General features: G+C 52.8%; 1 protein-coding gene across 2 annotated transcripts in view; it reads right to left on the bottom strand.

Annotated features, from left to right (window-relative positions):
* The window catches only part of SH3PXD2A (SH3 and PX domains 2A), a 240,458-nt gene that overhangs the window by 21,912 nt on the left and 204,735 nt on the right, over positions 1 to 13,811 (bottom strand). For both annotated transcript variants that reach the window (XM_023511719.1, XM_003787195.3), the window contains exon 9: positions 878 to 991. In XM_023511719.1, coding sequence (XP_023367487.1) covers positions 878 to 991 — 114 coding nt within the window. The remainder of the gene's footprint in view (positions 1 to 877; positions 992 to 13,811) is intronic.

The raw sequence follows: 13,811 nt of genomic DNA, 5'->3' as shown, positions 1-13,811 counted from the left end.
GATGGGGGAAGCAGGACTGGAGGTGGCCTGAGCCCTGGGTAGTAGGCCTTGATTCTTCTAGCTCTCAGACATGTCCATCTGGACCATTAGGGAAAGAATTCCTGCTGCCAGGCCTTGAGAGGTTTGGAAGTCATCAGGGGCAGGCAGCCAGGGACCAAACTGGGTGGCTCAAACTTACTGGGCTCAAGCAGCCTGCTCCAGGGAATGCTGAGGCCATAGGAAGGCTGCCTGGGCCAGGGCTAAACCAGGGGGTAGGGGAAGGCTCTTTGAAATGCAAGGAGAAAGACCCTGAATAACTTCACTGAGTCACAGCTTATCAGAGGGGCTGTGCATGGGCCTGAGCCATTGACAAAGAGCTCCTAGATATGCCGAGTCTGCATCCTTGGCCGAGCTGACAGACACCCAGTGCAGAAGCTTCTGAGCAGGACACCTCATGGCAGTTGCTATGCGCACCCTGCCTCTCAGATAGTTCATATTGCAGAGAATACAGTCTGGTTCGGGGAACTGAGGTCTCCATGGGGTCCTCCAGAGGAGCCCAGGGCTTCTGGGGAAGGGGGGGTCTAGCCATATAATCATTCTGAGTATCTGCCCCAAAGTTACCAAAGCCCAAGGTCCACACTCCAAGAGAACTCCCTCTCTATTTTTAGCCCTAGCAGAGATAGGCCTGGGATGGGAAGTGGCTGTGGACAGACTTCAGTGAGATGGGACTCCAAGGGAAGGGACTGGGATATGGCCCAACTCACTGCAGGTTCTGATGATTTGGGGAGAAAAGAGTGGGACAGCTGCCTCCAGCAGGGGCTAACTCCAGGAGCAGCCCCAGGTCCCCATCCCTGCCTCATTACCCACCACCCCTGCCCCCTAGCCTGCAGGTCCTTACCTTCCCCAGTCTTGGAGGTGTTGATGTCTGAGTCATCCCGAGTGCCATTCTGGGCCTCCAGGTAGGTGGCAGGGACCCAGCCCTGCTCCTCAGAGGTGCTCACAAACCACCAGCCTACAGAGAAGACAGGAGAACAGGACTGTGAGAACCAACAGAATGGCAGGGGCGGGTTGGGGGCTGGACAAGGAGGGAAGGAGTGGCCCAGAGGGCAGGCCGTGGAGCCAGATGGCCTGGGCACCTGGCCCAGGTCCAGCCATGAAGAGCCTGTATCTCTTCTGAGGCAGAAAAGGCTAGCACATTTCCTGAGAAGATGGCTCAATAAACCGCGACCCACACTTACACAAGTGAAATAGAAATGCTGATGTGTCCAATGCCTGAAAATCATCTTGCGGGAAAAGCCCAGGGAGCTCTGGCCATACATGGAGATCATTTATGGTTTTTCAAACCCTTTAGGACCACTGATTTGGCCACAGTCTGGCCACCTTCCCTGCTATCGGAGGCATCCAGGAGCAAATGCCTCACGGGTTCTCTCTCAAGCCCACTGCTTCCTCTCCCTACCACAAGTCAGTCCCTGGTCATTCATTCAAACATTTATTAAGCTGAGCTCCAGGTCTTGGGGCTCCATCCTATGCCTGCCGTCTATTCCTAGAAGTGCTCTCTTCCCTATCGGACACTTCTTTGTCCCCAGACATAATTTGGCACTAATTCTCTTTTACTGTTCATTGGAGAGATCTCCATTTCCTACTGGGAGACTCTAAGGTTTCTCCCTGGGCAGCCTGGGAGTGGGGGGAGGTCATCTCGGCCACCCCCTGCAATGTGGAGCCCTGGGTGCTGGAGGCCGCTGCCTGCTGTGAAGATGATGGGGAGGGGCAGCCCCAGCACTGCATAGTTGGGGGAGGTTGCAGGGACCTTTCCCCTAGAACCCAGGGTCACTTCCTAGGTCATCAACTAAATCCACACTGCCCCATTTGACAGGCCTGGGTTTGCTAATAGGCAGTGGTCTACCCTTGAATGTCCTTTGTCCCTTACTCTTTCTGGGGAATCCTGCAGCTCTGCAGAGCACATCCCATGTCCTGGCCTAGGCCTACTTGGCTCAGGGGCCTCGTCTGGGTCATTGCCCTTCTGAGGTTTCAGTTACCTCCTGTGTGGAGAGGGAATGGTCCAACTGCCTCTGAGTTGTTGGCTCAACTACCGTGGTTCGGAGTCTCTCCTGGCTGCCCGGCCCAGCCCCCATACTATCTCTCTCTGCCTGAGTGAGAGAAGAAGGACAATAGGACCCTTCCTAATAACCCCAGGCCTGACCCTCTGCTTCCTGTGTCCATTTCTCTCTCCCAAAGACCAAGACCTTCCCCTAAACACAGGCATATTAAGTCAGCTTGAGCCAGTGAGTCATAAGCCAACGGAGTTGGGAAGAACAGAGAATGTGCCCCTAGCGCAGGTGGAGGTGATGTCACATGTCCAACTTCCTCTCCCTACCTCTCTTGCTCCAAACCTTGCGTCTCCCAAGACCAGCCACTTCTCAGACTGCCTGTGCCCCCTCCTGCCACTCTCATTTCATAAGGACGTACATGGGTGAACGAGACACTGGCACCGAGTGACTGAAGGGCTTCCGTTTGAACCTAAGCAGATCGGCACCTAACCCCTACAACACGCCCCTGTGAGGCCAGGCTAGGCAAGCCATCTCCAGGGTCAGAAGTTCACCCAAGTCTCACTTAGATGCTCCACCCCAGAGGTCCTGAGACATCCTGCACTGGGCCCATCAGCCGGGGCTGGAAGAGAGCAGTGGCACACTCTGCATCCTGGTTCTCTGGGTCATGGACAAAGGGAGGCTTGACCTCTTAAGAGACAACAGCTGAAGTTACTGAGCCACTCATAGTGACAGGCATGGTTGGCACTCACCCTTGGGGATAGGCAGCAGTCACCAGCATGTCAGCAACTGGCAGACACACCTGTTGACAGCCACTAGCATTTCCCTAGCTTCCTGGTATAGAAGTGGTTATTAAAGCACCAGATACCTGCACTCACCCAGCTTCTGGGGGATGAGACAGGTTACAGGTAACTCTGGGAGCTCAGGAGGGGTCTGGACCATGCTTGGAGACTGCCTGTATGATATACCCTTGAAAGCTGGCTACAGTTGGCAATGGACACTCACCTTGGGGCCAAGGTCAGGCAAGAGGAACTGCTCTTCACTCTCAGCCACTAGGTGAAGAAGCATGATCTCTATTCACTGACTGTCCACCTCCCCAAACCAGGAAAAGCCAGAGGTCCCTGGCTGGTCAAGGAATCCCAGGGCCCTGTCTCCATGGCCATTCTGAACCCCCCATGGGGCACTGAGGGATTGCTTAGAGCAGCACTATTGTCCTCCCTGAAGCCCAGGTCACAGGGTTTGGCTGCTCACAGGTCCTGACTATTAAGTCCAGATCCTGACTATTAAGTCCGTCCCCCATAGCCAGAGGGTATGGATCGCTGAGGTCACTGGCTGGGATGTCTTTCCTTGTCTGAGCCTCTGGGGGAATGCTTTGAGCCTCTGCCAAGAAGCCCCAGTCCCAACTGCTCTGCATGGACCCTGAGGTCAGGTTACAGGACAGCCTGCCCCACATCCCTGGGCCTTGTGCTGTGTGCCCTGCTTCCTTCACTCATCTCTTGACTGGTCTGTCATCTCTCTGGACACTGAAAACTCAGGGAATCCAAGTTTTGTGCAGGTCTGTGACCCAAGCAAGGAACTGACACAGGTGCTTTGATGATCTAAGGCCCACATAAACCAGGAATTGGTGGGGTGTGGTGGCTCACTCCTGTAATCCTAGCACTTTGGGAGGCTAAGGTGGGTGTATTTTTTGAGCTCAGGAGTTCAAGACCAGCCTGAGCAAGATTGAGACCCAGTCTCTACTAAAAATAGAAAAAACAGCATGGCATTGTGATAGGGACCTATAGTCCCAGCTCCTTGGGAGGCTGAAGCAAAAGGATCTCTCAAGCCTAAAAGTTTGAGGTTGCTGATGATGACACGAGGGTACCTGATTCAGGGTGAGAGTGAGACTCTGTCTGAAAACAAACAAAACCCTCCCCCTAAACCAGGAATTGCAGGGGGCCTGTGGGGAGAGATGGCCTGATAGTTGAGTTAATAAAGGAGGAGAAATCAAGAGATGGAAAGAGAGCGAGTCCATCCTGATTCACACTGTTTGAGCTCCTGGTTCCAGGTAAAGCTGGACCATCCTATTGGACTTCCTAATTGCAATGAAACAATGAACTTCCCAGACTATCCTTTTATAGTCCCTTTAGTCTGTCCCCCTTATCCATGGGGGATACATTCCAAGATCCCCAGTGGATGCCTGAAAAGGCAGATAGTACTAAACCCTTACATATACTTTTCTTCCTAAATGTACATAACCATGCCATGCATGAGTTTAATTTATAAATTAGGCACAATAAGAGATTAACAACAATAAAAAAGTAAAATAAAAAATCATAGCAATATACTTGAATAAAAGTTATGTGAATGCAGTTTCTTTCTAAAATACTGTAATATTTTCTGACAGTGGTTGACCTCACAGGAAGCAAAACTACAGGTTTGTGGACCTACTGGCCATGAAGTTGGCTTTAATCATTTAAACTGAGAGCATCTTCACCAACACCACCTCTACCTATCGGTCACCAAGCATTATGATTGAGGGGTCCTATCACGAGCCAAGTCTGGAGTAGCAGCTACCACAGACCTCAGTGAGAACTAGGACCTCCACACCACTCTGGGCAAGTGGTCACTCACAGGACATAACCCCCAAGACCTCCAAAGAGCAGCAGCAGCTGCCATAATTCCCAACTTAGAGTCACTTTTTGGAGGCTCTTGAAAACTGAGGTTTAACACATGCCTTCTTAGGTTTGAGTTCTAATGGCAACAGCACACAGTCTGGGTCCCACAACTTGTCACAACACTTCCCAAACTAAATACCCCAGATCCATCCGCTAAGCCAAGCAAAGTTCCAGTAAACCAAGGAAGTGCCCAGAGGGCCTGGCCTCGGATAAGAGCCAGTCTTCTCAGGCAAGGGTTTCCCAGGATGGGTCTGGGCTGAGGCCAGGGATTATTATTGTCATTGGACAAAATACGGACATGCCTTGGGGAACAGCATAGCTTGGAAGCATGAATCTCACTGAGGATTTTCCAAGATCTCTTTGTGATCAGCCTAAGGTGTGCTCACTGCCAACACAATCCTCCCAAACAGCAAACCTTTCTCCCTATTCATCTGCACCAAGACAATCTTTTTGTCCTTTCCTTGAGTGAGCTCAAGGCATCTCAGGAAAGCCCTAGTGGTCTCCTGGATTACTAAGATCACAGTCCTCTAAACCTTCTCCGTGCTTCTGGAATTTGGGCTCCAAAGTCACCCTAAGTAAGCCCCCCCACCATGGGCACAGGTTGTGTAGGACACCAGGGAGGATGTCCCCACTGCAGATGAGTGTGTGGCCTTTCCTGGGGAATTCCCTCAATCAGTCCATTCAAGCCAGTCTATGTCCTGAGCTGCTGTGGGGAAACTCCAGGAGCCTGCTGACCTCCTGTTCTCACACCTTGCCCCTGCACAGACTTTTCTCCTTGTTCTAAGTGCCTACGATCCTGGGATATGGGACCCTTCTCTGCTGCAGGCATCACTCCTTTCCTTCCTACTTCCCTCTTGGGGAGCCCTTCCATGTATGCAATGCTCTTTTCCTTCCCCACGAGCCAGGGATCCAGGATGGAGAGTGAGTCTGCACTTGTGGGCAAAAGGGACACTCTTGGGGCAGGGCAGGCGAGGCCTGGCACTTCCTCCCACCCTGCTGCACAGATCCCGGCACACAGAAGGAGCTGGGTGAAGATCCTTTGAGGACCAATGTATGGCCGAGGTGTCCAGGCAGGGCAGTGTGATGCTTTGCACGTCACATGCCTAGGTGCCCTGGGACTGCCGCTGAGTCCTTTCCAGGTCAAAATCTCTACTGCACCAGATGCTTCTGGGGCACCTGGGCTGCAATACCTGCTAACTAGAAGCATTTCCTTGCCTCGAGACAGCAACTAAGAATCCTATTCCCCTGCTGTGCCCCCAAGACTTTCGTTCCCACTCATGGCTTGGTAGTCCCTGCGAACCTTGTCTGAGAATACCAGCCAGGCCTGCACGCCAGGCCCAGTGTGTATGCTGCTGGGCTGTGTGGCTTCATGTCTCAGGTCTCCCCTGTATCAGGTCCTATAGAAAAGAGGCTCCAGGCAAAGATGGACAGGCTCAAACACTGCATAGGTAACATGGGCACAAACATCTACCCTGACTCCACCCAGACCTCCCAGTCCTGGCACGAGTCATGCAGTTGGGCCTTTTGAAGAGACTTCCTGGGCCTCCTCTCACCCACACCTACTGACAGGCCTCTCTCAGGTGCCAGTGGCTCAGATGTCAATCACTGCAACCAGGGATCCCAAAGTCACTGCTGCTCCACTAAAGAGCCAAAGAACCTGAACCCCAGAATGTGGCCCAGCAAGCCAAGTGGGCTCTGGAGTCAGCCAGCACCCTGTGGGGCTCCCAGGCTCATCCCCAGCGCACTCAGAGGCCTCGTCTTCTTTCCTACAGAGTCTCAGCATGTGTGTGGGTGTTTATGGGGGGGGGTATTTTTGCATACACGGGAAGTGAGTTGTGTACATCTGCATGCACACAGGTACAAAGCCGTGTCTGTGCATGTGTTACAAAGAATTACAGCTGATCACTGAAGAAGGCCGTCTGTTGGGCACCAAGCTTTACGTACTCATCAAGTCTGGGCAACCCAGCAAGACCCCGTCCGTACAATAAATTAAAAAAAAATTAGCCAGGCATGGTAGTGGGTGTTTATAGTTCCAGTTACTTTGAAGGCTTGCATAAGCCCAAAAGTTTGAGGCTGCAGTGAGCTGTGACTACACTATATATTCCAGCCTTGGCTACAGAGTGAGACTCCTTCTCTAAAAACATAAAATTAAAAAAAAACGTTTTACTCATCAAAGATCTTGTCAAAATTAAGTGCTATTATCATCACCCTTCCTACTTTCTGGAGGAGGAAGCTAAGCTTAAAATGCAGGGAGTCCCGCTGCAGAACCCAGCTTCCGAGCCCCCATAAGCAGATGAGGCACGTGCTGCTGCATGCACGAGGGTAAAAGTGACTCCTTGAGAATGTGTCCCTGAATACTGGTACTTTATACAGGCACCCATCTGCAAGTAGATGTGTCCACATCTCAGCACATGTCTGGGATGTACGCATCATGAGATGTCAGACTTCCCGTCCATCACGTACCTGAGCGTTGATGTGTACGGGTGAGCAGAGGGTAATATTTGGGGGTCTGAAGTCAGAAAGACTCAGGTTCAGGGGCTGGCTTGCTACTTCCCTGCTGTGTGACCTTGGGCAGGTTACTAAACATTTCTGAGCCTCAGTTTCCCCTCTCTGATAATGGGAATAATTAATGGGACCCAGTTCCCATGGCTGTTGAGGGGAATAAATGAAACAGTGCCTGACAGCAGCCCAAGCTGAGCTCTTGTCCATATGGTGGCTGTTAGTCACCGTGAGAGGCAGCACCCAGGAGTGGCCAGGTGGTGTCTGTGCTGTCTGCAGCAGCAGGACAGCCTGATGAGCAGGTTGGGAGGGACCTGATATGAGTACACAGCTGAGACCTGGCTGTGTGTGTGCAGTGTCCACATATTTACTCTGATCTGTGGGCTTTCAGAAGGCTGGAGGGGCTCGGCGCCTGTGGCTCGAGGGGCTAAGGCGCCAGCCACATACACCTAAGGTGGCGGGTTCGAATCCCCAGCCCGGGCCCGCCAAACAACAATGATGGCTGCAACCAAAAAATGGCCAGGCGTTGTGGCGGGCGCCTGTAGTCCCAGCTACTTGGGAGGCTGAGGCAGGAGACTCACCCAGGAGTCTCGCTTGAGCCCAGGAGTTGGAGGTTGCTGTGAGCATGATGCCATGGCACTCTACCCAGGGGGATAGCTTGAGGCTCCATCTCAAAAAAAAAAAAAAAAAAAAAAGAAGGCTGGAGGGTGCTATCTTGCAGTATGGTTGGTCATGGAGGGCTACTCTTAGCCTAGCTCTGTCCTCTGGTTCACCTCTTTCCCTAGGACAGAGGTCCTGCAGCGTCCCCTCTCTTCTCAAAGAATCCTTCATCCTTTAAAGTTCATGATGCATCCAGCCTCCCACAAGAAGCTCTCCACAGCCCACAGCACTGAGAAGCACAGAGCCAGACAGCAGGAGCTAGGCACCCAAGGCTGCACACCATTCCTACCATGTCCCTGCTCTGTGGCCTCAGGAGAGTGTCTTATCCTTTCTGAGCCTCAGTTTTCTCATCTATAAAATGGTAAGACAACTGTCTGCCCTCCAGGCTGATGGGGACTAGATAAGATGAAGAATAACCCACAGGTCTGGCACTCAGCAGGTGCCTGCTAAACAGAAGCTAATGAGCTTTACTGGATGATGGACTAGAGCTGCCTAGGACCAGACAACCACTTTCTGCAATTTTCACATCCCAAGAAAGACGGATCTGCACTCTACGCTGGCCTCTGCTAGCCTTCCTCTTCCATCCCCTGGTCTCCTTTCTCAGAAAATTCAGTGAGGTTTCACTAAAGAATGGAGCTTGGACTATGGAAGTGGCCACATCTGTGCCTGGTGGCGGGGGTGGGGGTGGGGGAACCCATGTCTCTAGCTGCTTGCCACACCTGGTTTCTTCCCTGAAAGGTCAATCCTAGTTTCCAAGTGGACAGGGAACAGGATCTTTTGGTGGGTGGGGCAAGGACCTTAGTGGCAGGTGGAGAAAGTGAGGACCCCTCAAGGGACCGGGGCTGGCTGGGGGACCCCTTAGTGAACCCCTCCAGACATGCCTGAGAGCTAGGCCCTCCAAAGCTTGCCTGGCCTGTGCTCAGACAGCTCCCTTCCCTAAGAACCCAAGAACCTTTATGCTGAGATGGTCCTGCCCAGATAAGGCACAGGGGAGGAGCTACCATACCCCTTCCCTCAAATGGGAAACTGCAGACTGTTGTAGAAATGAAGTGGACCCCTACGTATGCCAGTCACACAGGAGAAATCTTTATTTTAGCATCTCTAGCACTGGTCTTCAGGGCCAAACCCACAGAATGGAGAAATCACCCAGGAGAATCTCAAACTGGCCTCTACCCTGAAAGCCACCTCATTTTGGCCTCTCCTTCCATCAGGGCCATGTCTCTGCAGTGCCAGAAGTCCAGGGTCCCCAGCCCTTCCTAGAAAGTACAGTGATTTCTCCAGCATGTGCGGCTTACCGTCCTTGGGGTGCCCCAGAAACAACCTTCATTTGCAATGGTCCAGGGGCTAAGGAGAGAAGGCAAGATAGAGAGCTCTGGCTGGTACCTCCAGCTTAGGGTAGGGAAGGCAAAAGCCCCAGAGCTCTGGCCACAGGAGGGAAAAGCTCAGACCACAGCACCAGACTCTCCCTCTCTCCAGGCCAAGCATAACTTCAGTGGACTGGCCCAGTGAAGTCCACCTGTCTGGCTGATTACAAAGTTCGCTTAAATTGACCAGTGCTGGTATGAAGGGAAGGAGAGAGGAGGGGTCAGGAGAGAGACTGGGGCCTTAGCATCTGCAGGAGGGTGCTGAGCCTGGCTGAAGGCTGCAGGAAGTGCTGGGGTACTCCCAGGACACTGCTGTCCCTCGAGTGAACAGGCCACAAAGGCCTCCTTAGGAGGGAAGATAATGAGCTCATTAGGGCAGAGTGAGGCCAGCTGTACACAATTAGGATGTTAATAGAGTCCTCTGAGGTCACAGCTCAGCTAGAACAAAACAGCTGGTGGGGGTGGGGAGATTCTTGCTTCTCCCTTGAAATCCCCTCTCCAGCCCTGCTCAGACTAGGATTAGGTTCACGGATGCTTCTTAGCCCCTTCTGTCTAGACCTCAGTTTGGGTCCTGGCTTTACCATTCACTAGCTGAGCAACCTACGGTAACTCACTGGCCCTCTTGGAGCCTCTCTGGCATGTGAGGATAATATTAACTATACCTGAGGGTTGCCCAGCACCAGTGTCCCCAACAACTAGGAGCTTCTCACCTAGCGAGTATTTACTGGGCACCTGTTCCCAGCATGAGGATACTTCAGTGAACCACACACACTCAGACTGCAGGCCATCCTTCCCCACTGCCCCAGCGTGGCACACAGCAGGCTTCAATGGCTACCCATTTGCTAGGCCTCGGCCCAGTGGAAGGGGGCTGGGCTTCAGGTTCTGGGCATAAGCCCAGAGGACTCTGAGGCTGGGTGAGACTCAGAGCCTGGAAGAACCCAGCATCATTGAGGTGATTTCCAGGCCTTGCTTTTTCTTTCCCTGTAAGTTACTCCCAGTCCTTCATGTCAGTATAACACCAGTTCACTCTGAGCTACGCCTCTGGGAAGCACTAATCAGGCGTCCTCAAACTACGGCCTGCGGGCCACATGCAGCCCACCTAGAACATTTATCCGGCCCGCCAGGTGTTTTTGTCGCCGTTGCCTGTCCTGCTTAGCAGCCCACTCATCCTGGGGCCTGTAGTCCGGCCCTCCAACGGTCTGAGGGACAGTGAATGGCCCCCTGTTTAAAACGTTTGAGGACCCCTGCTACACCCAGGTCTGTATGGAGTGCCAGGATCCAGGAAAAGAAGACGACACAGCACACCTCAGATATCCTATGGTCTTGCTGGTCTGGATTCTTCCCAGAACCCTCCACAGCACCCTGACCTGCTACCAGAAACACCTCCATTTACAATTTAAACCTTGGCCCAGGCCTCGCTGTCTTTGGAAGGGTGATGTGTAGTAGGCTTTCTCATGCTCTCTCCTCAGAGTGAGCCTGGAGAAGGGAGTACGCAAAACAGCAGACGCGCAGGAGAAAGGAGACTGAGGGGGTCCTGGCCAGGCACATGTCATCAGACCACACCTGCCACAGCCTGGGCCCTAAGTGACTGTTTTTGCCCCGGGTCCTACCTGACCCTCCTCCCATGACCTTGGGGAAGATCTAAGGCTTCTACCTATGGGGACCAGAGAAGCTGGAAATGCAGGCCGCCCATGGGTGCTGTGCCTTTAAGAACAGCGAAGGGCCGCCCATCCTCAGCCAGGCCTCCCTGGTCAGAAGGCTCTGTCACTATGGCCTCTTGCCAAGGCACACTCCAGCTCACAGCATGAATCTTTAGGTCCAAAGCAAACAGGAGCGGGTGAGAGGCTCCCCCATCCCCTATGCATGCACCACACCACCCCTGCCTTCCTGGTCCACTTGTCTGGTCCTCCATGGCACCACCCTGCTCTGTTACTCAGGGTCTTCCCTTCCCCTATATGGGCTATGAGGCCACCAGGGCCCCAGAACTTCCCCCTGGGCGCCTGGGGCCTGGATTCCAAGACTATTAGCACAGGCTGCTACGTCACCATCTGGAAGGCTCTGCGGAGTCCATGGCAAGAAGACAGCCTGGGCTGCTGCCACCTCCCTGCTCGGCTCCAGCCTGCCCACCTCACTCAATGGGCCTAGGAGCCAGCACTGGGCTGGGTCCCTGCCAAACCCACAGGGCTCAAGAGGATCTGAGCAGGCGGAGGTCATGGATGAGATGCCCAGGAGACCTGACAAGCATGTGCAGGCAGAGTAGGGTATAGGAAGAAATGGCAGGTGGGTATGGGGAACAGGTAGCCTGCAATTATATCCCAGCTCTGCTACTTACCAGCTTCAAGAACTTGGGCACCTGCCTCAATTTGCTCATCTGTAATAGAGACCCAAACTAGCACCTTCATCTCACTGTGTTGTTGTAGGATTAAATGAGTTAATCCTGGAAAAGCACTCAGACTAGTGCCTGGATCCTAGCAAGTCACAAAGAGTTAATGTTAAAATTTAAATGCAAACCATGGGGAAAGCTAAAGAAGGAACCAAGATCTCATTGCCCCTTAAGAACTGGTGCCAGGGCTGAGCAGGATAGGTCTTAGGTATCTGGAGTCTCAGAGAGGGAGGGAGACTGACTCTTGGTGTCATAGTCATTTAGCCTTGACTTTGGAAGGTGTCTACTGAAAACTTGTGGGTCTGTGCCTGGAAGGAGCAGGCTGACGTAGAGAACAGAAGAGAGTGTGAGGCCCCCCTGGGAGCCACAGCAGGACTAAGAGCACAGCCCCCATGGAGGAGTCAGGGCACGGGACTGCTTGGGCTTAGTGACCCAGACTGCCCTGTGCCATATCCATGGTTGTGACTGATGCAATACTTACTGAAGGACAGTAGCCACTCAGAGATGAGCCTGAGTGCTCAAGAATTCTTAGAGCAGAAGAGACTTGAACTTCAAATAAAGTCTGGAGCAGGGCGGCAATCTAGGGCGAGGGACAGTGTGAGGAGAGGCAGGGCAGTGGGAGCACACATGCTCAACCTAATAAAGCTCAGGGGGCTTCATGGTGGAGTTTTTCCAGGTGAAAATGAGATACCTCAAAGACACTGTTCTCTGCCCCTTAGAAAATAGAGCACAGAGCATGAGCCTGTGGCCAGATACCTGAACAGAGGGCAGCTGAGGAAGGAGAGAAGGTGTGAGGAGGTCAAGGCTAACAAGACAACTGTAAGTGACGCGGTGTGGAGATGTGGCTGTAAAGATGAGACATTCAGACAGTGGGAGAGCAGGAATCTCAAAACAACAACCAGGGGTGCTCAGGGACCCAGTCTGGAGGGTTATAGTCACATGGATACAGCTCTGAAATAGTGCTAAGGGGAATAAAAAAGGCAATTCCCCTGTTGCTGCACAGAAGAGAAAATAAAAAAGAGGTAAGGGCATGGCAGGGCCAGGGGAGGAAGGAGTGGGCTGGGCTCCTGTGTGTGGCTCAGACTGTGCTCTCAGAAGGAAGGTGTCAGCCTGGATGTGCCCACCGACGGGGAGGGGAGGGCACGAGGACCCAAGGCAGAGGTGGAGACAGCAAGGACTGGCTTCTGGATGAGCTTTCACCACCTGCCCAGGGAAGAAAACCTTGAGAGCACATGACCAACAGCCCGCCAGTCACCCGTAGCAATCTTGGAAGACATGGACATGGAGGCAAGGCCAGAAAATACAGTGTGCAAAGGTCCCAACTTTTTTTTTTTTTTTTTTTTTTTGAGACAGAGTCTCACTATATCGCCTTGGGTAGAGTGCTGTGACATCACAGCTCACAGCAACCTCCAACTCTTAGGCTTAAGCGATTCTCTTGCCTCAGCCTCCCAAGTAGCTGGGACTATAGGCACTCACCACAACACCCAGCTTTTTGTTGCAGTTGCTTAAAGTTGGCCCGGGTTTGAACCCACAACCCTTGGTGCATGTGGCTGGTGCCATAACCACTGTGCTACAGGTGCCGAGCCTAAAGGTCCCAACTTTTTTTTTGGTAGAGACAGAGTTTCACCTTCTTGCCCTTGGTAGAGTGCCGTGGCATCACACAGCTCACAATAACCTCCAACTCTTGGGCTTAGGCAATTCTCTTGCTTCAGCTTCCTGAGTAGCTGGGACTACAGAAAGGTCCCAACATTTAAAGAACAGAGTCCCACAGTAGAGCCCAACGGCTTCAATGCTGGCTGTGGTCAAGCGAATGGTGCATCTCCTGAGGGATCTTGGAAAGGTAGGGAAGGGTTCCCCAGGCTGGGCAGAAGGACACAACAGAAAGGAAGGCAAGCAGCCCACCCTGGAGTCTGACAAAGAGCAAGCTGCCAGCCTGTAGGCCTGGAAGTGTCAGAGCAGAGACCTCTGGATCCTGGGGTCTCTCATGATCTTTCAGGACCTGGGGACTACAGGGCCGCACTGACAGATTCACAGCTGATGCTGACTCATCTAGAGAGGGTGTGATGACTCGCTGACTACAACCTAGAGGAGTGGTTCCAATGGGGTCCTGCCCTGTTGGACGTTTTAATCAGTACAAGATGAGGACAGGGAGACTCTGGGCTGGTGGCACTCTCATTTACCAAAAGCTGTGCCAGGATCAGGAGCCAAAAACAAAACACCCAAA

Source organism: Otolemur garnettii, unplaced genomic scaffold (assembly GCF_000181295.1).
Source record: "Otolemur garnettii isolate 467f Iridium unplaced genomic scaffold, OtoGar3 scaffold00021, whole genome shotgun sequence".
In the NCBI taxonomy this organism is placed as follows: domain Eukaryota; kingdom Metazoa; phylum Chordata; class Mammalia; order Primates; family Galagidae; genus Otolemur; species Otolemur garnettii.
This window is presented reverse-complemented; position numbering and strand designations above follow the sequence as displayed.